The 27,383-nt window shown below is 43.3% G+C and overlaps 2 protein-coding genes across 5 annotated transcripts in view; one reads left to right on the plus strand and one right to left on the minus strand.

The window, feature by feature from the left end:
- Nucleotides 1-670: 670 nt before the first annotated feature.
- On the plus strand, nt 671-10,357 carry cldn23l (claudin 23-like). Of its 2 annotated transcripts, XM_041854366.2 has the most exons (3): nt 671-1,056; nt 8,131-8,170; nt 8,382-10,357. In XM_041854366.2, the coding sequence occupies exon 3, from the start codon at nt 8,616-8,618 to the stop codon at nt 9,279-9,281; it is 666 nt and encodes a 221-aa protein (XP_041710300.1). In that variant the 5' UTR covers nt 671-1,056; nt 8,131-8,170; nt 8,382-8,615; the 3' UTR covers nt 9,282-10,357. The 2 variants fall into 2 exon arrangements, with proteins under 2 accessions (XP_041710300.1, XP_041710301.1); XM_041854367.2 differs by lacking the exon at nt 8,131-8,170.
- Nucleotides 10,358-19,444: 9,087 nt separating this feature from the next.
- Nucleotides 19,445-27,383, minus strand: part of cnksr1 (connector enhancer of kinase suppressor of Ras 1) — a 102,395-nt gene continuing 94,456 nt past the window's right edge. For 2 of the 3 annotated variants that reach the window (XM_041855549.2, XM_041855546.2), the window contains 6 exons: nt 25,994-26,067; nt 22,727-22,797; nt 22,580-22,594; nt 21,758-21,887; nt 21,157-21,338; nt 19,445-20,570 (listed from right to left, as the gene is read on the minus strand). In XM_041855549.2, the coding sequence (XP_041711483.1) occupies nt 20,136-20,570; nt 21,157-21,338; nt 21,758-21,887; nt 22,580-22,594; nt 22,727-22,797; nt 25,994-26,067 (907 nt within the window). In that variant the 3' untranslated portion in view covers nt 19,445-20,135. The remainder of the gene's footprint in view (nt 20,571-21,156; nt 21,339-21,757; nt 21,888-22,579; nt 22,595-22,726; nt 22,798-25,993; nt 26,068-27,383) is intronic. The other variant, XM_041855547.2, reaches the window with a different exon arrangement.

Genomic DNA, 27,383 nt, shown 5'->3' on the forward strand with positions numbered 1-27,383 from the left:
GAGTGACTTCAACATTGAACGTCTATCCATGTCCGCAGGACATCGGGAAATGCCTTTAACACTGGCTACTAGGGGCAACAGTGAGCACTATTACCACCAAGTAGGCTTGGGTTTTTCTAGTAATCCCATGACTCTGGATCAGAAGGTTGCGTGTTCACTCCCAGTGTTTTGTTTTAGACCTATCCCAAACCTTAACCTTACAAAAATTGACATTTGGAGCAACTTTGACATTTGATGTTTTGAGAAACGGAATGATACTGAGCAGGAGGACTGAAGGAGAAACCCAGAGTGTCAAAAACATGGATAAACCTCTAATTCTGCAGTGAGACTGCGAGAGCTTGTTGCTTATACATGTACAAGTGTGTGTCTAGCCATGTCTGCTATTTTATATCAGACATCACAAACCAAATTCTTATTCTGTTAACAATAAGGTTAAGTATCTCTATCATCTTGAGCGGGTGTGTGTGTGTATGCATGAGTGTACTGTATGCATGAGTCTGTGTGTATGTGAACATGTGTGCCTGTCTGTCTGTTTAACCAGTTTATTGGATGAACCCTCTTGCCTCTTCCTTATCCTTACCCTTTTGTTCCGGCATGCGAGCTGCTTCCAGACTGGACACAACTTATATAGCAGGCAGCACACGTACCTATGTACATCCTTCACTGGGTACCAAAGAGGAGACAGAGAGAGGAAGAGAAAGAGAAAGTGAAGGGAGAGGACTAAAGAAGAAGGGTACGACAGCAAGAGAGGGTTTGTGCATCCAGTGGGTACCAGAGATGAGAGAGACAGAAGGAGAGAGCGAGCGAGAGAAATAGAAATGTGAGAGAGAGAAAGAGAGAGAGGCTGAATGCACACTCGGCTGCATCTGAGATCTAACACAGCCATCCTCCTGTAACTCGAGATCGAGACAAGTGAAAGAGGGGAGGAGAGAGAAAGGGTAAGAGATGGATAGGGCAAGCATAGGATCCTACTAGAGGGAATAACGTAAGGTGTGCAGATGGACAGAGAAGGAGGAGCAGGCGAGACGTGGAGCCGGCTACTACCTCAACTGAATGGTAAGTGTATCCTTCTAATTAGATATGGCTTACTGTGCAATCAATATGATGGCTAAAGAGGGAAATATTGTGTGTGGATGTAGGGGGATGTTTGTGAATCATAGGAAACTTGATGAGAAACAAAACTCGCTTAGAGAGAGTATTGAGTCCTCACAGTGATACGTATATAATGACGAGATGGTCAAGTCTCATGTCTAACAATGGGATTCACTGTCCTCAGAGAGGAAGAGGCAGGAGAGATGAGGCGAGACCATGTGGGACCATTCTAGCCAATGAGAAGGAAGATATTGTGTGAACAACAGGCAGAACTCCGATATAAAATAGTTTTTCTCAAAGTTGCCGTTATGCTACGTGTGTGTACTTATATCAGTACATTCGTAACAACCTAAACATCACAGAACTTCTATTCAATCAAATAATCCTCACGTAGCAAATAAACCATTACATTTTTTGTTGACCAAATTTGACACTCTCATTGACCTCCATACAAAAATTACTCGCTTGATGGGCTAAAAAACAAAAAAATGCCACCTGCTGGAGGAGACAGATTGTGGACCGAGTTACCCCTCTCGCTTCACCTTTTCCTCATCTTTCAATTCAGTCCCTAATCGCATTTCTAATAGTTTTGCCTGATTTTTATTCTGATAGTTGCTATGTCAACTCCTGTATCTTATGTAGAATTTGTCCTGCTGCTCAATGTCTTAGGCTGCATTTACACAGACAGCATTTACACAGACAGCCCAACTCTGATCTTTTGGCAAAATATCAGAACGGGGCTGCCTGTTTAAACACAGCCTTACAGACACAGGTGTCATCAGGGGCCGCATTTGCTCATTTGTACTTGATCATCTTTTGGTATCCATGAAGGTGAGCATGTCAAAAGAATGAGAGGGAAAAGGATAGAAATTACTTTAAAAAGTGTGGAATTGTCTATGATTCAAAATATTTCTGGTGAAAATGTCACAGTTTCCAATACTTGCCAGAGTGAAAGTGTAAAGTAGGTTAAAGTAGCTGTCCCATGTCAGTTTTAAAACCTCATTCTGTTAACTCATACCCAAATAATGTTGTTGACCTGTCCTTTATTTGTAGTTCTGGCCAAAGCATAAATTTGACAAAACCACTGTTTTAAAACATTTATTGAAATCTGCTTGCAACATGACATCATGTTCTTTGTTTAGAAGCAGTTAGCTAGCATGCTAGCAATCGTGGCAAACTTAACTATACTGAACAAAAATATAAACGCAACATGTAAAGTGTTGGTCCCATGTTTCATGAGCTGAAATAAAAAAAGTAACATTTTTCATATGCACTAAAAGCTTATTTATCTCAAATTTTGAGCACAAATTTGTTTACATCCCTGTTAGTGAGCATTTCTCCACGTGTAACCACACCAGCCCAGGTTCTCCACATACGGCTTCTTCACATGGATGAGACCAGCCACCTGGACAGCTGATGAAACTGTGGGTTTGCACAATCGAATAATTTCTGCACAAACTGTCAGAAACGCTCTCAGGGAAGCTCATCTGCATGCTCGTCGTCCTCACCAGGGTCGTGACCTGACTGCAGTTCAGCGTCGTAACCGACTTCAGTGGGCAAATGCTCACCTTCGATGGCCACTGGCACGCTGGAAAAGTGTGCTCTTCACGGATGAATCCCGGTTGCAACTGTACCAGGCAGATGGCAGACAGCGTGTATGGCGTCATGTCGGCGAGCGGTTTGCTCATGTCAACGTTGTGAACAGAGTGCCCCATGGTGGCGGTGGGGTTATGGTATGGGCAGGCATAACCTAAGGCCAATGAACACAATTGCATTTTATCGATGGCAATTTGAATGCACAGAGATACCTTGATGCCATCACCTCATGTTTCAGCATGATAATGCACGCTCCCATGTTGCAAGGATCTGTGTACACAATTCCTGGAAGCTGAAAATGAACCAGTTCTTCCATGGCCTGCATACTCACCAGACATGTCACCCATTGAGCATGTTTGGGATGCTCTGGATCAACGTGTACGACAGCGTGTTCCAGTTCCCGCCAATATCCAGCAACTTCGCACAACCATTGAAGAGGAGTGGTACAACATTCCACAGGCCACAATCAACAGTCTGATGAACTCAATGCGAAGGAGATGTGTCACGCTGCATGAGGCAAATGGTGGTCACACCAGATACTGACTGGTTTTCTGATCCACGCCCCTACCTTTTTTAAGGTATCTGTGACCAACAGATGCATATCTGTATTCCTACTCATGTGAAATCCATATATTAGGGCCTATATTTATTTTATTTCAATTGACTGATATGATTTCCTTATATGAACTGTAACTCACTAAAATCTTTGTAATTGTTGCATGTTGAGTTTACATTTTTGTTCAGTGTAGCTGGCTAGCCAAAAAGAAAGCAAGTCAAGGCAGATCCTCCACACAGCCATCTCGCCATTCCCTTCTATTTCAAATCCTGTGGCTAAAAGTTGGATGTCAAGAGGAAACCTATTTAGCAGTTGTTGACTACCAAAATAAAGGAAACACTTTAGTAAATGAGGGATACAAAGTATATTGAAAGCAGCTGCTTCCACAAAGGTGTGGTTCCTGAGTTAATTAAGCAATTCAAACATACCATCATCAAATAAAATAAAATAGTATTTGTCACATGCGCTGAATACAACCTTACCGTGAAATGCTTACTTACAAGCCCTTAACCAACAATGCAGTTGAAGAAAGAGTTATTAAAATATTTACTAAATAAACTAAAGTAAAACAAATAATTTACAAAATAAATGAAAAGTAACACAATAAAATAACAATAACGAGGCTATGGGGGTACTGGTATCAAGTCAATGTGCGGGGGTACAGGTTAGTCGAGGTAATTTGTACATGTAGGAAGGGGTAAAGTGACTATGCATAGATACAGTGCCTTGCAAAAGTATTCATCCCCCTCTGCGTTTTTCCTATTTTGTTGCATTACAACCTGTAATTTAAATGGATATTTATTTGGATTTCATGTAATGGACATACACAAAATAGTCCAAATTGGTGAAGTGAAATGAAAAAAATAACTTGTTTAAAACAATTTGAATAAATAAATAACGGAAAAGTGGTGCATGCATATGTATTCACCCCCTTTGCTATGAAGCCCCTAAATAAGATCTGGTGCAACCAATTCCCTTCAGAAGTCACATAATTAGTTAAATAAAGTCCACCTGTGTACAATCTAAGTGTCACATGATCTCAGTATATATACACCTGTTCTGAAAGGCCCCAGAGTCTGCAACACCACTAAGCAAGGGGCACCACCAAGCAAGCGGCACCATGAAGACCAAGGAGCTCTCCAAACAGGTCAGGGACAAAGTTGTGGAGAAGTGCAGATCAGAAACTTTGAACATCCCACGGAGCACCATTAAATCCATGATTAATACATGGAAAGAATATGGCACCACAACAAACCTGCCAAGAGAGGGCCGCCCACCAAAACGCATGGACCAGGCAAGGAGGGCATTAATCAGAGAGGCAACAAAGAGACCAAAGATAACCCTGAAGGAGCTGCAAAGCTCCACAGTGGAGATTGGAGTGTCTGTCCATAGGACCACTTTAAGCCGTACACTCCACAGAGCTGGGCTTTACAGAAGAGTGGCCAGAAAATAGCCATTGCATGAATAAAAAAATAAGCAAACACGTTTGGTGTTCACCAAAAGGCATGTGGGAGACTCCCCAAACATATGGAAGAAAGTACTCTTGTCAGATGAGACTAAAATTGAGCTTTTTGGCCATCAAGGAAAACGCTATGTCTGACGCAAACTCAACACCTCTCATCACCCCAAGAACACCGTGTTTTTCATCGGCAGGGACTAGGAAACTTGTCAGAATTTAGTGAATGATGGATGGAGCTAAATACAGGCACATTCTTGAGTGAAACCTGTTTCAGTCTTCCAGAGATTTGAGACTGGGACGGAGGTTCACCTTCCAGCAGGACAATGACCCTAAACATACTGCTAAAGCAACACTCGAGTGGTTTAAGGGGAAACATTTAAATGTCTTGGAATGGCCTAGTCAAAGCCCAGACCTCAATCCAATTGAGAATCTATGGTTTGACTTAAAGATTGCTGTATACCAGCGGAACCCATCCAACTTGAAGGAGCTGGAACATTTTTGCCTTGAAGAATGGGCAAAAAATCCCAGTGGCTTTTCAAAGTGGTAGGCATGTTGTGTAAATCAAATGATACAAACCCCCCAAAAATCTATTTTAATTCCAGGTTGTAAGGCAACAAAATAGGAAAATTGCCAAGGGGGGTGAACACTTTCGCAAGCCACAGTATCACACTCAACAGTTTCCCGTGTGTATCAAAAATGGTCCACCACCCAAAGGACATCCAGCCAACTTGACACAACTGTGGGAAGCATTGGAGTCAACATGGGTCAGCATCCCTGTGGAACGCTTTCGACACCTTGTAGAGTCCATACCCCGACGAATTGAGGCTGTTCTGAGGGCAAAAGGGGGTGCAACTCAATATTAGTATTAGTATTAGTAATATTTCGTACACTCAGTGTAGATCAAAACACTTCCATCAACTGTTGGAATCATAGAAATAGAATGATTATTCTAATTATATGGTTGGTGCTATTTGGCATGACAACAAATGAAAAAGCCAGGTAGCAGTTATGACAGGGTAGGAACCAAAGTGTTGGTCAGTGTTTCCCAGGGGACCCTAATCACATTTGAATAGATGTTACATTTAAACAAAGATTTTAAAATAGGCTATTTGATTCAGAACATGCCATGGCACAAACAATGCTGATCTACACCACCACTGGTAGCAACCTGTATTAGAGGTAACGTTTGCTTTGTCCCAGATAGTGCATTTAGCTAAATGGCATTTAGCTAGCCAGCCATAATAGCAATTAGCATTATGTTTGGCTCATGTCAGCTTCCTTAGATTAACTAACTCACGTTTTGCAGAGAGAAATATACAGAAACTAATAGTAGCCTATAGAGAAAACATCTGGATTTACATTTGCAAGCAACGTGGAAAGCACCATCATTCTTGTTTTGTAAGAATCTGTTGTGCATGAATTGACAGCATGCTGAGATAATAAACAGCATGGAGGAACTGTGTGCAGTCGTCACTATTTACCAGAGCACAGTCTTAAACCCTGCCTATTTCTACAATTTCTCATCTTAAAATGTAATTTTGAACCTAACCTTAACCCTAACCTTAACCACAATGCTAACCTTATGGCTAACCCTAACCTTAAATTAACACCAGAAACTGCATTTTTGTTTTCATGATTTTTTACGATATAGCCAATTTTGACTTTTGGCTGTGTTAACTAGTGATAACCCGGGGAGAGAGGAGTTATGCAATTGAGTAACAATTATTTAGTAACGATTATTATATAATCTCCCCAGAGCATCAGTGTACTTTCATCCACCCTGCATCCAAACCCACAGATCAACAATCTGCCTCGGAGGCTGCAGACAAACTCCCATTGCAATCTCCCCATGTTACCTGTAATTAGTCTGACCCACATACAGACACACACAGCAGCGTTAGGGGAAATAGAAATACACAAGGTGGGAGGTTATTTAACAGTAGCGGGAGTGAAAATGCCACAAACACACACATTCATGAATGCACGTACACGTGCATGTACGCAACAACAAATACATAAACACACACACTACTAGTGGGAAGGGGCTCAGTAGGACTTCTTCTTTAATAAATAAATCACCAGAAACAGTGAAGAATCACTGATACAGACCGAGCAACTGTATCTATGCTGCAGTCTAGCAGCATCTGTATCTGCCATATGGCAGCCATAGAAATAGAATTACCAGTCCAACCATTATGGCATAATTGGCTTGAATGGGAATGTCCCTTCTAGTAATTATATTTCTATGATGGCAGCCACTTAGATGCTAATATGATATTGTCACACACAACGCAATTAGCGTTTAATTGATGCCTTGAAGCACTTTACACAATGTATCAAATGACTAATGCATGCGTGGTAATTGCTATTATATGGCAAATCATGAAGGGAATACTTTTAGATTGCTATTAATTAAGAGGGTAACTATCTTAGGGTGGATAGAAACTGTCACAAAGTGGGATCAAAGAGCAAAGTTGTGTTTATTAGGCACCAAATAGATTTTTATTTCTCTGAAAATAGGGAGGGACAAGATGGACTTGACCAATAAGAAATGCTCATTTTTATTTGCCGTTTCAAAACACTTCAACATGGTGTGCCCTACTGAACATGGCCCTGATGTCTTCGATTAGAACATCTCTTTATTAGGACACGTTTGTCATGCAGCCCTATGCATCATATGACGGTGACTGATGTTGTTTGTACCCGGGTGATGTTTGTTCCTCGATTTTCCGTGTGTGTGTACGTGCCTGCACACAGCTCCCTGGGTATTCTCGTCACTGATCAGCTCATTCAGCATTCAGACAGTAGAACAACCCAATGACATCCTAGCCTCAATACAACCAAAGTCACTACTCACTGTTCCTCACTATCCCTACCAAAAAGTATAACACACACATACACACACACGCGTGTGCGCCACACACATGCGTATGCGCCACACACATTCACACACACACATATGAATATACATGCACTCACACACTCTCATTGACTAATGTATCTTGCGGTCAGACGTTTCTAAGTGTAATAAAGCGGCTGTGAGACTGGCCAGGTTAGTGTATCTTAGCAACAGAGGGGCATCTCGATTCTCCTAGCCTCCAGCAGACCACTGAAGCCATATGCGCTCGCTCTCTCTCTCTCTCTCTCTCTCTCTCTCTCTCTCTCTCTCTCTCTCTCTCTCTCTCTCTCTCTCTCTCTCTCTCTCTCTCTCTCTCTCTCTCTCTCTCTCTCTCTCTCTCTCTCTCTCTCTCTCTCTCTCTCTCTCTCTCTCTCTCTCTCTCTCTCTCTCTCTCTCTCTCTCTCTCTCTCTCTCTCTCTCTCTCTCTCTCTCTCTCTCTCTCTCTCTCTCTCTCTCTCTCTCTCTCTCTCTCTCTCTCTCTCTCTCTCTCTCTCTCTCTCTCTCTCTCTCTCTCTCTCTCTCTCTCAGCCCAGGGAGGAGTGAAGGACGCTTAGAACACCACAGCAAGGTAAAGGGAACCATTTAGATCAGTCACTTAGACAGTTACAACACCAGATATAAGACCATTAGATCTCTCAGAGATGGGGATGAAATTCAGCACGTTCCAAATGAGGTCCATTGGAGGTTGTGATCAGAGGACAGTCAGTCATATTTGCGTCAGCGCTAAACGGTTTTGTACTGGGTGAGGTAATGTCTTATCTCCTCTTTCCTCATTGCAGCTTGACGGTGTCCTACCTGAAGGTGTGACCAACGTCTACTGTCTGTGACTCTCCTGGCCACCATCCCAGATCCACCATCCATCCTTTCTCTCTGAACAAGGACAACCTACACCACAGGACGACCTACATAACCACCATCACTTAGAGGGGAACGTCCAGAACTACATTACCCAGAAATCCCCCAGAACTCCGTTAACCAGAAGCCCATCCAGAACCCCATTACCCAGCAGCAACATGCAAACCCCTGCCTCCATGGTGATGGGCATCGTGTTCGCCCCTCTGGGCCTGGTGCTGGTCTTCATGGCAGCCATCACGCCCCAGTGGAGGGAGGGGCAGACCCAGCTGGTGGGCGTGGCTGGGGCTGAGCCCCGCCTCCTCCTGCGCACCGATGGCCTATGGGAGAGCTGCTTGCAGGTGGCCCACTCGGAGCTGAAGCAGTGCTGGCCAGTAGAAGGCGCCTACCAGAGCGACCCACAGGTGAGGCTGGCGCAAGGCCTTGTGCTCAGCTCCTTGTTCCTTTGTGGTGCGGGCATCATGCTGGCCAGTGTGGGGGTGAGGTGCTGGACCGACCTGCCCCTGAGAAGCGTGGCGGTGGCCGGAGGCCTGCTAGTGGTGCTGTCAGGCCTGCTGAGTTTAACCGCACTGGGGGTGTACACACACAACCTGGGAATACTGGGGATGGAGCAGACACCCCCCCACAGACCTCATCATAGGCTGCCCCAGCTCACTCTGCACCCGGCCGGGTCGCTCTACTTCGGCTGGGTGGGGGGATGTGTACAGGTGCTGGGGGGGATGGCTCTGCTGCTCAGCTTCAAGATTCGGCCCAGATGTCCTTCCTTTACCGCCTGCTCACAGCTGAAGAACAAGCAGGACACAGAGGTGTACGACGTCAGCTGCTAGTGGGGACTGGGGGAGAGTTACTGTGTGTGAAGATGATGGTCTTTGACTAAATTTGATTTACCCTTAACACTACTGAGCCAAGCCAAGGCAAACTGAGCTGTACTGCAATTGCTTGGTGTATTTCCACCATAGTTGCTGGAACAATGCTGGAAATGACATTGTGAAAATAAAATATCTAAGCCAATATAGTAAGGTTCAGGTCGACACCAGGGGCAGACTGGGACCAGTAATTTGCCCTGGCATTTCTAACACACTGGCCACTGTTTTCCTCAAGGCCCCCACTCCGGACAATTTTTTCATTGAGGCCCCCATTGTTAGCCAAATAATGATCAATTTGTGCAAAAAACCCAAGTTAGAAAGGCATACTGGTCTAAACATTTACCAGCCCATCTGGCATTTGCCCGAAAAGCCAGATGGCCATTCCGCCCCTGGTCAACACAATAGTATGAAAATTGGTATTTGTGGATGGTTTGGGTTCAGTAGTGGGAGTCTTTTGTTAGATTGGCACTAACGTATAACTGAGAGTGTGTGAAGGATGATGAACTTTAACTTTTGTAAAGGAAGCTGTATGGCACTGTTGTATTTTACTTGGATATGCTAACTTTAGAAAAGTATCCATGTTGCCTTTAACTACAAAAAGGTAAATAGCTGTCACAAATCAAGGTTTTGATGTCAGCCTTGTAGATAGTTGTAGTAGGTCGTACACAATATTTGAACATGCAGTAGACCCTACTACTTCTTTATCAAACTGAATGTATATGATTTAGGGAGAATCTTAGATCTAAGGGCATATTTAGGACATAAGCTTCAGAAGCAGTGTTAGTTGTTGACTATTTTTGCAATACCTCAATACATAATTAAGTCACGATTTGTATAGAAGTTTAAGCCAGGCATCCATTACAGATGCCAAGTCCTATTGATAACTGTGATTATTTTATCAAGATGTTTATACTGTTTGTAGTGTAGAGATAACATAAGGTGAAAATATATTATTTGTATGTCCTTTGGAACTGTATAATAGTTGTCAGTATGTAATGTATTACTACTATGATTCTACTTTGAATAAACAGGTTTGTTAACTGTGCAACAAACACTGTCAGAGTTTGTAATGATTATTTAGTAAAACTGTAGTATTCAAAACTCACACTGTCAACACGTTAGCACTGCCATGGTTGAAAAGTCAACAATAACAGTGTCTGTGTGTAGACGGAACTGGCACTGTCATACACACACACACACACACACACACACACACACACACACACACATGCACATAATTTCGGAAAGTCAGAACTAAAATCTTGCATAATTGCATCAGATGCTCAATTAAGTTCTGGGGGCAGACTGCAGACTTGTTAGAAAATGTTCTAGAACGAGGAGTGGAAGCAGGGTGGTAGCTCCACCCCCTCTCTTTGCAAGGTATGGGCAAGTCTATGGCCCAAATGGCCCCTCCCCTTCTGAAATTCCAAAGCTGCAAACACCTGCGAAATCTTGATTTGTCCAAATGATCGAGGCCTCTCTCTATACTTCCACCTACTGGTGGCTCAGGCCCCACCCCATCATCTTTCAGGCCCCTCCCCCTCATCTCCCAGGCCCCTATCCCTTGTCATCATCCAACATAATTCATAATATTTCAATAATGCAAAATATGGTTAAAGTCGTTGTCTCCCAAAAATAATGAAATAAACAAGCCAATAAAAAAAATGGGATAGTGACACAAACAGCCCTCCATGAACTAAAATACTTATAAATAACCATATAAAGCAGGAACAGTAGGCTATTACGATTCAGATAGGCAAATCGAAATGAAGTTTTAAAAAATATATGCCTGCTACTGCGACCCCTAGAACGAGGAAGTTGTCACGAGCCAATAGAAAGAGAAGCATCCAGGAGCTAATTGAAAGAGGGGGTTTGTTTTCCCTGGTCAGTTCGCAACTGAGAGCCTGAGAGATTAGGTCTCCAGTGGGTGGCAGTATAGAGAGGGGCCTGAGAGATTAGGTCTGCAGCTAGAGTCCATTGAAATGATTAGTGATGAAAAATCTGTGCACTCGTGTGGTGGACTAGTTGCATCCCACATCCTACAATACCAGTTATGTTACATGCGTCTGTCCACGAGAAATTGCAATGCACAGAATTAACCACTATGGACTCTCTAATTACAGAGCAAATATCTGAAGAACTCACGTCACTGACCTATGGGACACAGAAATCCAAATCCATTGTGAGAAAAGTGATTTCAAAATATGCTCCATTGAAACAGAATGAGTCATGGCTATTTCATTGAAACTGAGGGGTAAACATGTGACAAGACCTTGGAAGAATCTAGCCAGTGCTTACACTTATAAGACCTACTTACACTAGGCTACACCTACAGTGGGGAGAACAAGTATTTGATACACTGCCGATTTTGCAGGTTTTCCTACTTACAAAGCATGTAGAGGTCTGTAATTTTTATCATAGGTACACTTCAACTGTGAGAGATGGAATCTAAAACAAAAATCCAGAAAATCACACTGTATGATTTTTTAGTAATTAATTTGCATTTTATTGCATGACATAAGTATTTGATACATCAGAAAAGCAGAACTTAATATTTGGTACAGAAACCTTTGTTTGCAATTACAGAGATCATACGTTTCCTGTAGGTCTTGACCAGGTTTGCACCCACTGCAGCAGGGATTTTGGCCCACTCCTCCATACAGACCTTCTCCAGATCCTTCAGGTTTCGGGGCTGTCGCTGGGCAATACGGACTTTCAGCTCCCTCCAAAGATTTTATATTGGGTTCAGGTCTGGAGACTGGCTAGGGCACTCCAGGACCTTGAGATGCTTCTTACGGAGCCACTCCTAAGTTGCCCTGGCTGTGTGTTTTGGGTCGATGTCATGCTGGAAGACCCAGCCACGACCCATCTTCAATGCTCTTACTGAGGGAAGGAGGTTGTTGGCCAAGATCTCGCGATACATGGCCCCATCCATCCTCCCCTCAATACGGTGCAGCCGTCCTGTCCCCTTTGCAGAAAAGCATCCCCAAAGAATGATGTTTCCACCTCCATGCTTCACGGTTGGGATGGTGTTCTTGGGGTTGTACTCATTCTTCTTCTTCCTCCAAACACGGCGAGTGGAGTTTAGACCAAAAAGCTCTATTTTTGTCTCATCAGACCACATGACCTTCTCCCATTCCTCCTCTGGATAATCCAGATGGTCATTGGCAAACTTCAGACGGGCCTGGACATGCGCTGGCTTGAGCAGGGGGACCTTGCGTGCGCTGCAGGATTTTAATCCATGACGGCGTAGTGTGTTACTAATGGTTTTCTTTGAGACTGTGGTCCCAGCTCTCTTCAGGTCATTGACCAGGTCCTGCCGTGTAGTTCTGGGCTGATCCTTCACCTTCCTCATGATCATTGATGCCCCACGAGGTGAGATCTTGCATGGAGCCCCAGACCGAGAGTGATTGACCGTCATCTTGAACTTCTTCCATTTTCTAATAATTGCGCCAACAGTTGTTGCCTTCTCACCAAGCTGCTTGCCTATTGTCCTGTAGCCCATCCCAGCCTTGTGCAGGTCTACAATTTTATCCCTGATGTCCTTATACAGCTCTCTGGTCTTGGCCATTGTGGAGAGGTTGGAGTCTGTTTGATTGAGTGTGTGGACAGGTGTCTTTTATACAGGTAACGAGTTCAAACAGGTGCAGTTAATACAGGTAATGAGTGGAGAACAGGCGGGCTTCTTAAAGAAAAACTAACATGTCTGTGAGAGCCGGAATTCTTACTGGTTGGTAGGTGATCAAATACTTCTGTCATGCAATAAAATGCAAATTAATTACTTAAAAATCATACAATGTGATTTTCTGGATTTTTGGTTTTAGATTCCGTCTCTCACAGTTGAAGTGTACCTATGATAAAAATTACAGACCTCTACATGTTTTGTAAGTAGGAAAACCTGCAAAATCGGCAGTGTATCAAATACTTGTTCTCCCCACTGTAGATTCCTGGGCCTGTATTCATAAAGCATGTAGTGCAAATCTGGGATCAGTTTATAGTAGTCTTTTAGACCACAGGGACCATATCATAGATCAGCACTCCTACTCTGCGATGCTTTATGAATTTCAGGCCCTGCTGTGTAACGGGCCATTTACACTAGGAAGTGGCATCGCACCGTGGAACATCGGAAGCCATTCACTTTCAATGGAAGGAAAGCGAGAGAAGCGGAGTGGGCGGGGACCATTGAGCGATGCGAGCATGAGCGAGGGAGCTGAACAGGGCGGAACTAAAGTTGGGGAAAGCAGAACATTACTCAAATCTGCCGCGATATCGCAAGTGACCAATCGAAGCTCACCATAACTTCCAACCCCTACTGGACTGGCTGACAATGGCTGTTGATATGTATCACTACCTAGCTTGCTTGCTACCCACATGAGGGTGAGGCTCGCATGGCTAGGCGAGTGCCGCTTGTATAGTGTAAATGCTATGTAATCCTCTAAGTTAGCACAAGCTGCCTTCAAGAACTAACGATGAAGAAAGCCAATTATAGGCTAACTTTCAACAGGCCTAGTTAATTGAGCCCTGTACGAACATCCTGTTGTTTTGAAACCTGCAGACAAAGAGGGTAATTCTGAATGAAATATGCTTAAGTGTCATTAGACACATGGAACAGGTGGGTTTGTAAAGATATGCGCTACCACTTTTATCTTAATGTTTGTGTTCTTGGCCCAGCACAAAGATCCTTTAGCCAATTCACACAATGAGGAAGAAGAAGTGCCAATAAAAACCTTTCCAAACGGCCCACCCGGTGAAGGAAAGGCACCCTGTGTGAAAAATGATATGACAAACAGTGACATACACCACCGGTCAAAAGTTTTAGAACACCTACTCATTCAAGGATTTTTCTTTATTTGTACTATTTTCTACATTGTAGAATAATGGTGAAGACTTCAAAACTATGAAATAACACATATGGAATCATGTAGTAACCAAAAAAAGTGTTAAACAAATTATATTTGAGATTCTTCAAATAGCCACCCTTTGCCTTGATGACAGCTTTGCACACTCTTGGCATTCTCTCAACCAGCTTCTACTAGAATGCTTTTCCAACAGTCTTGAAGGAGTTCCCACATATGCTGAGCACTTGTTGGCTGCTTTTCCTTCACTCTGCGGTCCAACTCATCCCAAACCATCTCAATGTGGTTGAGGTCGGGGGATTGTGGAGGCCAGGTCATCTGATGCAGCACTCCATCCCTCTCCTTCTTGGCCAAATAGCCCTTACACAGTCTGGAGGTGTGTTGGGTCATTGTCCTGTTGAAAAACAAATGATAGCCCACTAAGCCCAATCCAGATGGGATGGCGTATTGCTGCAGAATGCTGTGGTAGCCATGCTGGTTAAGTGTGCCTTGAATTCTAAATAAATCACAGACAGTGTCACCAGCAAAGCACCCCCACACCATAACACCTCCTCCTCCATGATTTACGGTGGGAAATACACATGCGGCGATCAACCGCTCACCCACACCGTGTTTCACAAAGACATGGTGGATGGAACCAAAAATCTCCAATTAGGACTCCAGACCAAAGGACAAATTTCCACCGGTCTAATGTCCATTGCTCGTGTTTCTTGGCCCAAGCAAGTCTCTTCTTCTTATTGGTGTCCTTTAGTAGTGGTTTCTTTGCAGCAAATTGACCGTGAAGGCCTGATTCACACAGTCTCCTCTGAACAGTTGATGTTGAGATGTGTCTGTTACTTGAACTCTGAAGCATTTATTTGGGCTGCAATTTCTGAGGCTGGTAACTCTAATGAACTTATCCTCTGCAGCAGAGGTAACTCTGGGTCTTCCTTTCCTGTGGCGGTCCTCATGAGAGCCAGTTTCATCATAGAGCTTGATGGTTTTTGCGACTGCACTTGAAGAAACTTTAAAAGTTCTTGAAATGTTCCGTATTGACTGACCTTCATGTCTTAAAGTAATGATGGACTGTCGTTTCTCTTTGATTATTTGAGCTGTTCTTGACATAATATGGACTTGGTATTTTACCAAATAGGGCTATCTTCTGTATACCTTATCACAACACAACTGATTGGCTCAAACGCATTAAGAAGGAAAGAAATTCCACAAATTAAATTTTAAGAAGGCACACCTGTTAATTTAAATTCATTCCAGGTGACTACCTCATGAAGCTGGTTGAGAGAATGCCAAGATTGTGCAAAGCTGTCATCAAGGCAAAGGGTGGCTATTTGAGGAATCTCAAATATAAAATATATTTTGATATGTTACTACATGATTCCATATGTGTTATTTCATAGTTTTGATGTCTTCACTATTATTCTACATGTAGAAAATAGTTTTTAAAAAATAAAGCAAAACCCTTGAATGAGTAGGTGTTCTAAAACTTTTGACCGGTAGTGTACACGGTAGATTACCTAATATGATAAATCCCATACTGGTCTTTCACAGTCAGGCCAAACCAAGCTGTACTGTGCAAGTAGGCTAATAGTAGGCCTACTATAGAAATAGATAAATGAGGCTGTCAACTGAGTCAGAAATTCACAGGTTTCTGATTTTCCAAATTGTTCAGGTTTTCGCTTTCAAAGTTAAACCACATCAGGGAGACCACTTTTGAGGTCTGGGAAAAACCCAATAAATGTACTCTCTTTTTTTTGTGTAGTTACCCTTTAATTCAACTGTGCAGGCACCTAGAACTGTTGTTTGGTTTAGTGGTGTTTGTGTAGCACACATTAGCATTTATATTTAAAATAAATAATATTCCGATTTTTCAGGGGGTGCTGCAGGAACCTCAGCACCCCTAATTCCCGCGGCTATGCACGAGATGATGCACGAGATGGAGTTTGCAAAACAAATGGCCAATTAATGGATTGATGCAAATAATCATGATCTCATTCTGACAGGAAGGAATAGGCTACTTTGTAGCTAGTTAATATTTAATTGAGAAGGTTTTTGAAAGCCTTTCCATCTACCAGAAGACGGTTAGGCCTTTGGTTTTCATATCAACTTTCTTTCATTGTCTAGCAGCCAAATGCATTACCCTAGTCATATTAGCAACCCATGATAGTTGTTGCATCTATTATTTCACCTCTTTCAAAATTTCGAATGGATATTTCCATCTCTGTCCATGAAACCACTCGCATGTGCAGTGAGCATTTTAGAAAAGTTCCTGGGGCCCCCCCTGGGTGCACGTTTTGGTTTTTGCCCTAGCACTACACAGCTGATTCAAATAACCAACTCATCATCAAGCTTTGATTATTTGAAATCAGCTGTGTAGTGCTAGGGCAAAACCAAAACGTGCAGCCAGGGGGGGGCCCCAGGACCAAGTTTGGGAAACCCTGCACTACACCACTGCATGGCAGCGAGTGTCTTGGATAACTATTTGAGGAGGAAACGTAGGGAACGAAACAATATTCAAACCTGTCAGTGACATAGATTTTATCTTACAGCACAGAAATGTATACTGAACAAAAATATAAATGCAACATGCAACAATTTCAACGATTTTACTGAGTTACAGTTCATATAAGGAAATCAGTCAATTGAAATAAAAAAATTAGGACCTAAATTAGGATTTCACGACTGGGCAGGGGCGCAGCCATGGGTGGGCCTGGGAGGGCATAGGCCCCTACCCTTGGGAGCCAGGCCCACCCACTGAGTGTCAGGGTTGAGTGTAGAGGTGGTGTAGAATCAGGCACAGGACACAGAGGTTTCGAACAGCATCTTTAGTAAAGTCCAAAAAACGAGCCAAACACGGCAACAGGCTACAGGCGAACTTTACGCACAACAGTAAAGTATGCTAAAGCGCACAAAGTGCGGAACTCTCTCTCAAAACACAAAATACAGAGAGAACAGAAATAACGAACTAGCACACAACGTGACGAGGAACAATTACACACAACACCTGACCAAACACAAGAGAACTAAATAGGACGCCTAATAAACACTAATAAGGAACAGGTGTAGCAACACAGACAAAACCAATCAAACATAGAAACATAGAACGGTGGCAGCTAGTACTCCGGAGACGACGACCGCCGAAGCCTGCACGAACAAGGAGAAGGAGCAGCCTCGGCTGAAACCGTGACACTGAGGAACCAGGCCCAGCCAATCAGAATGAGTTTTTCCACACAAAGGGGCTTTATTACAGACATAAATACTCCTCAGTTTCATCAGCTGTCCGGGTGGCTGGTCTCAGATGATCCCGCAGGTGAAGAAGCCGGATATGGAGGTCCTGGGCTGGCGTGGTTACACGTGGTCTGTGGTTGTGAGGCCAGTTGGAGGTACTGCCAAATTCGCTAAAACGACATTGGAGGCGGTTTATGGTAGAGGAATGAACATTAAATTCTATGGCAACAGCTCTGGTGGACATTCCTGCCAATTGCATGCTCCCTCAAAACTTGAGACGTCTGTGGCATTGTGTTGTGTGACAAAACTGCACATTTTAGAGTGGCCTTTTATTGTCCCCAGCACAAGGTGCACCTGTGTAATGATCATGTTGTTTCATCAGCTTCTTGATATGCCACACCTGTCAGGTGGATGGATTATCTTGGCAAAGGATAAAATGTTCACTAACAGGGATTTAAACAAATTTGTGGACAACATTTGAGAGAATGGAGATTTTTGTGCATGTGGAACATTTCTGGGATCTTTTATTTCAGCTCATGAAACATGGGACCAACACATGTTTACATGTTGCATTTATATTCAGTTCAATATATTTACTGAGAAATTACATGGTAAGATGGTAAACAGCAATAACCTATTCATTGCTTGTTTGTTTGAGGTTCATTACCAAAAACAAGTCGGCACCATTTGATACTAGAGGTAACTATGTTGTTCCCAATTGTGTTGATTTCCAAAGTAATCACCAGAAGGTACCCACTCATGCAAATTATTAGCAAATACCCTGTGTATATAGCCAAGTTACTCATTGTGTTTTTATTCCTCGTGGTATTATCTTTCTTTCTTTCTGCATTGTTGGGAAGGGGGCCCATAAGTAAGCATTCCACTGTTAGTCTACACCTGTTGTTTACGAAGCATGTGACAAATACAATTTGATTTGATTGATTTGATATACTAGCAAAGGTAACTCCCATTTATTAAGTACTCCCACAACTTTGTCAACACTTTTCTCATCACTTTCTTCAGCAGTGAATGCAAAACAAAAGTCCCAGTTTCCACAAGACAAATCTCAATACAAATTTCATCAATTATTATATTGTCTTTTTATTGACAGTTTTATCATCACAACACACACAGCTTGGGAATACTTGGCTGGAGCAGACACCCCCACACAGACCTCATCATAGGCTGCCCCCAGCTTACTCTGCACCCGGCCGGGTCGCTCTCCTTAGTCTGGGTGGGGGGGGATGTGCACAGGTGCTGGGGGGGGGGGAACGGCGCTGCTGCTCTGCTTCGAGATTCGGCCCCAAAGTCCCTCCTGCTCACAGCTGAAGAACAAGCAGGACACAGATGTGTACGACGTCAGCTGTTAGTGGGGACTGGAGGAGAGTTACTGTGTGTGTAGATGGACTGAAGATGATGGTATTTGACCCTTTGAAGAACCCTTTTTGGTTCCAGGTAGAACTCTTTTTGGACTCTTTCCACAGAGGGTTCTACATGGAACCCAAAAGAGTTCTACCTGAAACCAAAAAGGGTTATTTCTACCTGGAACTAAAAAGGGTTCTCCTATGGAGACAGCAAAATAACCCTTTTGGAACCCGTTTTTTCTAAGAGTGTAGTACAATGGCTACATTAAACTTTTAGCAAATTAATGCGTTCATCATTTGTTCTTTACAGCGTTCGCTTGCTCAGTCAACAGTGAGGATCACTACTGCTCAATCAGAATATATTGAATCAATTTACACTGAGTGTACAAAACATTAGGACATAGACTGATCAGGTGAATCCAGGTGAAAACTATGATCCCTTATTGATGTCACTTGTTAAATACACTTTAATCAGTGTAGATTAAAGGGAGGAAACAGGTTAAAGAATGATTTTTAAGCCTTGAGACAATTGACACATGGATTGTGTGTGTGCCATTCAGAGGCTGAATGGGCAAGGCAAAATATTGAAGTGCCTTTAAACGGGGTATGGTAGTAGGTGCCAGGCGCACCGGTTTGAGTGTGTCAATTGGGAGTCAACATGGGCCAGCTTTCGTCACCTTGTAGAGTCCATGCCGAAGAATTGAGGCTGTTCTGAGGGCAAAAAAGTGTGCAACTCAATAGTAGGAAGGTGTTCCTGTTTTGTACCCTCAGTGTATTCAAGATGCATTGGACAAACCCAGCTGAAAACACGCAAGTACGCACAAGCATTGTCTTTGATCTATAATAACAATTTTCATAACGTTGTACATGAGGCAAGATCGAACCTTATTCTGTGCAAGAATATATACAATCTAAGTTTTAAACTCCAATACATCTTGTTGCATGATATTTAAAATTCTATGTACATTTAAAATCTCCTTTAAAATCTTAGCCATCTAAATGCAACAGTAGAAAACTAAGACAGTCCATAACATCCCATGAATACAGTATATATCTATCAACAGAATGACACTTGGCAAAATTGTTAGTTTTTTGTTATATGAATACCGTAACTTGAATTCAGGTTTGGATAGACAAACCCAGTCTTTCCTATATCAACAATACAGACAAAAATAATTCAAAACCGAGCAAAAACCCTGAGGGCCCACACTTTTTCCTGACCACATGACCTGACCAGAATCGAATCACAGCTGTAACCAGAGCCATTCGTTTTTCCTGCTTAGGTCATATGGTTGGGAAAAACTCCAGGCCCTTATCATAATAATCCCTGATGGAAACTAGAAAAACCATCATCAAATCAGTCCAGTGGGGTCTCATATGTAGAAGTAATTCTCTGGGCTAGCTGGACTAGCTCCGTCTGCTGTGGTGCTGTTGGGTTTGTCTGTGCTGCTCTCCGCAGTCGATGAGTGTTCCGACTGTGGCTCTACATCCAAGTAACCCACATTCTTCACTGGGCTTGACAACGACGGCTCCGCATCCACCAGCATCTCCCCGTCACTAAGGCTCAGTCCACACGCGCCCTCAGTCTCCACAGCGACCTGCTCCACGGGCGACGGTCCACGGGGCGTGTCCTGGTCCTCTTTATGCCCCGCCCTTGCCTTGGCTACAGCTTTGGCCCGTTGGACGGCCAGTTTCTCAATCACCAGGTGAAGGTCTTCGTTATGTTCTTTCCACTGGCGGTACTTTTGTGACGTCAGCTCAGAGTCCTCCAGAACCTTGTTAATGAGTTGGAGCTCCGCCTCTTTATCCTAGAAGCACATTCAGAACAGATGGTCATTCACATTAACAATTAACATTTTCAACATTGACCAACTAACATCCTCGTCTCCTAGCTCTTTCCTGAGTAGAGTGATTTATAAAGTAGACACAATGGACGCTGTAAAACTGTAAAATGTTGCATTATATAATAAACTCAATGTTCATATTCGTACACTATAACTAGGGTCAGGAGTTTTCCCTGGCTACGTGACCTGGGGACAGGAGTTTTTCCCGGGTCAAGTCACACAGACAGGGCCATACCTCCTGCTGTTTCACAACATTCTAGGTCATGGGGAAAACCACTTGTGGAAAGAGATCTTCTTTCAAAGACGACCCAATTTAGAAAACAACATAGGTCGAAGGTCACACTACGTGGAGAGAGTGCTCAAGAGTATGTAAGAGAACAAATTAAAACACCATTAAGAGCATACCATTGGTCAAAGGTGAGACTACTTGTGGATAGAATCCCCATATAGGGCACTTATACAAAAGAGGTCACATAAGTAGCGATGTAGGTCACGTCCATGGAACACTGCTTAGCTGAAGAGGCTCTGAGCTCTGAGGGTCAACCCAAACCTTAAGGGTGCTCTGCAGCGCGCGGAGCGTGTGGGCCTTCTCGTTGATGACCGGGTTCTTGTTGCGCCGGATGAAGGACTTGCGGAATTGGTCGTGAGTTGTGAGCTGGTCGCTGCCGATCAGGGTCACGCCGTCCTCTTTCAGCCGGTGGAACAGCACGCCCATCTCATCCTCCGAAGCTCCTGGTGGGATGGGGGATTGGGGGTAGAGAGAGGGGGGAAGAGAGAGAGAGAGATGTACAGAGAGAGAGAATATGTTGTTGTTGTAACTCACTTTTGGCATTGTATTTTTTTCATGCTTTCCACACCAATATAACTTATTGAGAAGGAGGGGGGCTGATTAGATATCATGACACATTAAGGAGCCAGACACAAACACATTCTAGAATCGCTGGTGGCACATTTTGAAGACACTGGGGAGAGACAGGAAGAAAACAGACATGATGAAGCTGGCGAAGCCCCCAGAATATCGGAGCCATCTGGGAGAAATGAAAATGTATCCATCAATGGAACATCAGCTAATTGACTCCCCCCTATAGGCCTATATGACTCTTCTGCCATCTTGTGGTGAAACAGAAGTGCTGTGCTCTACTGTAAAGTACCTGGGCTTCTGCTGCGCCCTTTGGGTGGAGCAGGAACCGGCATCTTGTTCTTCTTCTCTTTGTCCTTGTCCTTTCCCTTGTCCTTGTCCTTGTCCTTCCTGGCCCGAGGCAGTGTGTTGGAGAGGCTTTTCTGGTGTCCATCAAACACAACACATTAGATTAGTATGGAACATCACTTGCTTTTTTTATGAGTGGAGGGAGGGAGGGACGGAGAGAGAGGGAGAGAGGTGGGAAAGGGTAAAAGGGAGCGAGAGAGAGAGAGGGAGGGAGAGAGGGAGGGAGCGAGAGAGAGAGAGAGGGAGCGAGAGAGAGAGGGAGCGAGAGAGAGAGAGGGAGCGAGAGAGAGAGAGGGAGCGAGAGAGAGCGAGCGAGAACGAGAGAGAGCGAGAACGAGAGAGAGCGAGAACGAGAGAGAGCGAGAGAGAGAGAGAGCGAGAACGAGAGAGAGCGAGAGAGAGAGAGAGCGAGAGAGAGAGAGAGCGAGAACGAGAGCGAGCACGAGAGAGAGTGAGAGAGCGAGAGAGCGAGAGAGAGAGCGAGAACGAGAGAGAGAGCGAGAACGAGAGAGAGAGCGAGAACGAGAGAGAGAGCGAACGCGCGAGAGAGAGAGAGGGAGAACGAGAGAGAGAGAGAGGGAGAGAGGGAGAACGAGAGCAGCAACAGAGAACAGGTAAGTGTTGCAGACTAGGGAGACTTCTGACTTGGACCTCTATTCTACGGCATTACTAGAGCCAGGAGTTTTTCCTGACCATGTCATATGATGAGAAAAAACTCTGGGCTCTATACTAGGCATGAGTCGGTTAAGAACAAATTGTTATTTACCGGAACGATGATGGCCTGGCAAGTAACAAGAGACAAATGTGGCAATAAATAATCAAATAAAAAAGGATAGTGTACGGTGCAGAATAAGGCAGACATCAAAACACAAAAAGACAGAAACACTGCATGTGTTTGTGTGGTTCTCATCACCGTGTTGATCTTGTTTCTGCGTGGAGAAGGAGAAGACCCCTCGTCTTCTGACTCTGTCTCACTGTAACACTCTGTTCACAAAGACACAAATCAACCTTAGCATTATTATTTCCACTTGTCCAGACCTGTTGTCCTGAGAATTGCGCTTACAACGGCAAGGGTCGTGGGTTCGATCCCGCTTGCGACACTGATACGAAGAAAATAAATATGCACACATGACTGTTAGTGGCTTTGGATAGAAAATGTCAGCTAAATGGCATATATTATTATTATTAATATATACAGTGCATTCGGAAAGTATTCAGACCCCTAGACTTTTTCCACATTTTGTTACATTACAGCCTTATTCTAAAATGTATTCAATTGTTTTTTCCCCCTCATCAATCTACATGCAAAACCCCATAATGACAAAACAAAAATATTTTTCAAAAGTATTAAAAATTGAAAAAAGTATATCAGACCCTTTCCTCTGTACTTTTTTTAAGCACCTTTGGCAGCGTTTACAGCCTAGATTCATCTTGGGTATGACGCTACAAGCTTGGCACACCTGTATTTGGGGAGTTTTCCCATTCTTCTCTGCAGATCCTCTCAAACTCTGTCAAGTTGGATGGGGAGCGTCGCTGCACAGCTATTTTCAGGACTCTCCAGAGATGTTCGATTGGGTTCAAGTTCGGCTCTGGCTGGGCCACTCAAGGACATTCAGAGACTTGTCACGAAGCCACTCCTTCGTTGTCTTGGCTGTGTGCTTGTACTCCCAAGTGGCGCAGTGGTCTAATCACAGACAGTGTCCCCAGTAAAGCACCCCCACACCATAAAACGACCTTCTCCATGCTTTACGGTGGGAACTACACATGCGGAGATCATCCGTTCACACACAACCGCGTCTCACAAAGACACAGGGGTTGGAACCAAAAATCTCCAATTTGGACTCCAGACCAAAGGACAAATTTCCACCAATCTAATGTCCATTGCTTGTGTTTCTTGGCCCAAGCAGGTCTCTTCTTCTTATTGGTGTCCTTTAGTAATGGTTTCTTTGCAGCAATTCGACCATGAAGGCCTGATTCACACAGTCCCCTCTGAACAATGGATGTTGAGATGTGTGTGTGACTTGAGCATTTATTTAGGCTGCAATTTCTGAGGCTGGTAACTCTAATGAACTTATCCTCTGCAGCAGAGGTAACTCTGGGTCTTCCATTCCTGTGGTGGTCCTCATGAGAGCCAGTTTCATCATAGCGCTTGATGGTTTTTCGACTGCACAAATTTCTTGAAATGTTCCGTATTGACTGACCTTCACGTCTTAAAGATATGATGGACTGTCATTTCTCTTTGCTTATTTGAGCTGTTCTTGCCATAATATGGACTTGGTCTTTTATCAAATAGGGCTATCTTCTGTATACCCCCTCTACCTTGTCACAACACAACTGATTGGCTCAAACGCATTAAGAAGGAAAGAAATTCCACAAATTAACTTTTAAGAAAGCACACCTGTTAACTGAAATGCATCTCATGAAGCTGCTTGAGAGAATGCCAAGAGTGTGCAAAGCTGTCATCAAGGCAAAGGGTGGCTATTTGAAGAATATCAAATATATATATATATTTTTTTTAACACTTTTTTGGTTACTACATGATTCCATGTGTTATTTCATAGTTTTGATGTCTTCACTATTATTCTACAATGTAAAAAATAGTAAAAATTAAGAAAAACCCTTGAATGAGTAGGTGTGTCCAAACTTTTGACTGGTATTGTATGTAAATAATGTATCGGTTTTATATTTTTAATACATTTGCAAAAAAGTCTAAAAACCTGTTTTCGCTTTGTCATTATCGGCTATTGTTTGTAGATTAATGAGGAAACATTTTTATTTAATCCATTTTAGAATAAGTCTGTAACGTAACAAAATGTGGAAAAAGTCAAGGGGTCTGAATACTTTCCGAATGCACTGTATATATATATATATATATATATATATATATATTATAAGGTATGTATATATTATAACAGATCACTGACAACGATGAGACAGCCTATAGGGAGGAGGTCAGAGACCTGGCAGTGTGGTGCCAGGACAACAACATCTCCCTCAACGTGAGCAAGAGATGATTGTGGACTAAAGGAAAAGGTGGGCCGAACACGCCCCCATTCACATTGACGGGGCTGCAGTGGAGCGGGTCGAGAGTTTGAAGTTCCTTGGTGTCCACATCACCAACAAACTATCATGGTCCAAACACACCAAGAAAGTCGTGAAGAGGGCACGACAACGCCTTTTCCCCCTCAGGAGACTGAAAAGATTTGGCATGGGTCCCCAGATCCTCAAAAAGTTATACAGCTGCACCATCGACAGCACCCTGACCGGTTGCATCACCGCCTGGTATGGCAACTGCTCAGCATCCGACCACAAGGCACTACAGAGGATAGTGCGTACAGCCCAGTACATCACTGGGGCCAAGCTTCCTGCCATCCAGGACCTATATACTAGGCAGTGTCAGAGGAAGTCCCAAAAAATTGTCAATGACTCCAGTCACCCAAGTCATAGACTGTTCTCTCTGCTACTGCACGGTAAGCGGTACTGGAGCCCCAAGTCTAGGTCCAAAATGCTCCTTAACAGCTTCTACCCCCAAGCCATAAGACTGCTGAACAATTAATCAAATGGCCAACCAGACTATTTACATTGACCCCCCCCTTTGTTTTTACACTGCTGCTACTCGCTGTTTATTATCTATGCATAGTCACTTTACCCCTACCTACATGTACAAATTACCTTGACTAACCTGTACCCCCGCACATTGACTTGGTACCGGTACCCCCTGTATATAGCCTCATTATTGTTATTTTATTGTGTTACTTTTATATTTTTTTATTTTTTTTACTTTAGTTTATTTAGTAAATATTTTCTTCAATGCCGTTTTAAGAAAACTGAGTTTTGGTTAAGGGCTTGTAAGTAAGCATTTCATGGTAAGGTCTACCTACACCTGTTGTACTCGGCGCATGTGACATAACATTTTATAACATTTTATTTTATTTAATTATTATTATATATTATTCTCCTTTTTAAAACACATTTGGATGGTTACCCAGACACAGATAAGCAAAATCATGCACAATAGAGAATCTCCATTTAAACTTTCTAGTCCTGGAGTAGGCCGGGAAACCAGCCTCTAATGTATTTTTTGATTTGGCTACTGTCAGGGACGACTGTAAGATGGAAAATGGTGACAAAATATCTTCATCCAATTAAATCTCAACATTTCATGTAAAGCTTCTCCTACCCTCTTCGCTGTCCGGCGGCCCTTTGTGGAACTTCTTGTGTTTTTGGATGGCTGTAATCAGACAGTTGATCCACCTGCAGAGGAAGAGACAGTGTTCACTCCAGGGCCTGTATTTATAAAGCTATTAGGAGTTCTGATCTAGATGGACAAATGCTTTATTATCTAAATGCTGAGTGTGTGTGGACGACGGAGAGAAACAAAATGGTGCAGTTTGATGCCAAGTGGCGTAAAGTGATGCGGTGCTGGAGATGGGGGTGTGAGCAGGTGGGTCTGGGCAGGGGTGATGTTGTGGATGTTTGTGTGCGTCTGTATGTCATTTTTATGTGGATGTTTTGTTTTGTATTGTAAAAAAAATAAAAAGAGGAGCTTTATAGATCATATTGAATATGATTACACAGACATGGGGAATCTGATCATAGATCAGCACTCCTACTTTGAGACGCTTTATAAATACGGACATAAAGCAGCTATTAGCACTCCTAGGAAATGAGGAGAAAATTCTAGAGGGAAGAGTTCCCCAAAAATACCACATTTTGAATGAATGCCTGTGAGGCTAAGCAGGCTATTGGGGAAAACATTGCATTTATGTACAGTTATGCATTTTGAATTTCCTCCAAGCAACCAACTACCCCACTGGGACAATTTCAGATAAGAAAATCAGCCCACAAGTCTTTACTTTAAACTGGCACAAAAAAACAGCATGTAATTCTCTGCCTGTTTCTGTAGTCCTGACAAACCACTAGAAGGTGGCAGCGTAGACTATCGTATATGCTCAGTAGTCAGTACTCATACCTCGCTTTACCTTACCTGCCTGTGAACAAACTATTTGTGGTCTGTGCGGGAGAGATAAAGGCTCTGCTTTAAGCATGTGCTTGTGTGTGTGTGTTCTTGTGTGTGCGTATATGCGAGAGAGAGAGCGTGAGAGAGAGTGTGTGAGTGAAAGAGAAAGAGGGAGTGCGAGAGAGAAAGAAAGAGAGAGAGAGAGAGCACCAGACCGTGGCAGACAGACAGAGATAACAGCTGTATAATTTTTCAGAGCAAGACTCAGTGACTGGGATGGAGAGATTCAATCTAGTGTTGACTCTGTCACACAGCAGGGAGTGGAAGTGGTATCAAACAACCCACACCATCATAATGTTCCAGTTTGTTCAATAAAACCTAATGTGACATATAGGGCTGTTACGGTGACCGTATTACCGCCACACCGGTGGTCATGAGTCATGATGGCAGTCAAATTCCACGTGACCGTTTAGTCACGGTAATTAGGCTTCTCTAAGCTCTGATGCTGCTGATGGTCATTGGTAGCCTACCAAACTTGCTAACTGCCTGGTACTCAGCACTCTATTGTCCCTCTAATCACTCTGACATGAATGCAAATGTAATCGAATCA

Source organism: Coregonus clupeaformis, chromosome 29 (genome assembly GCF_020615455.1).
Source record: "Coregonus clupeaformis isolate EN_2021a chromosome 29, ASM2061545v1, whole genome shotgun sequence".
In the NCBI taxonomy this organism is placed as follows: Eukaryota; Metazoa; Chordata; class Actinopteri; order Salmoniformes; family Salmonidae; genus Coregonus; species Coregonus clupeaformis.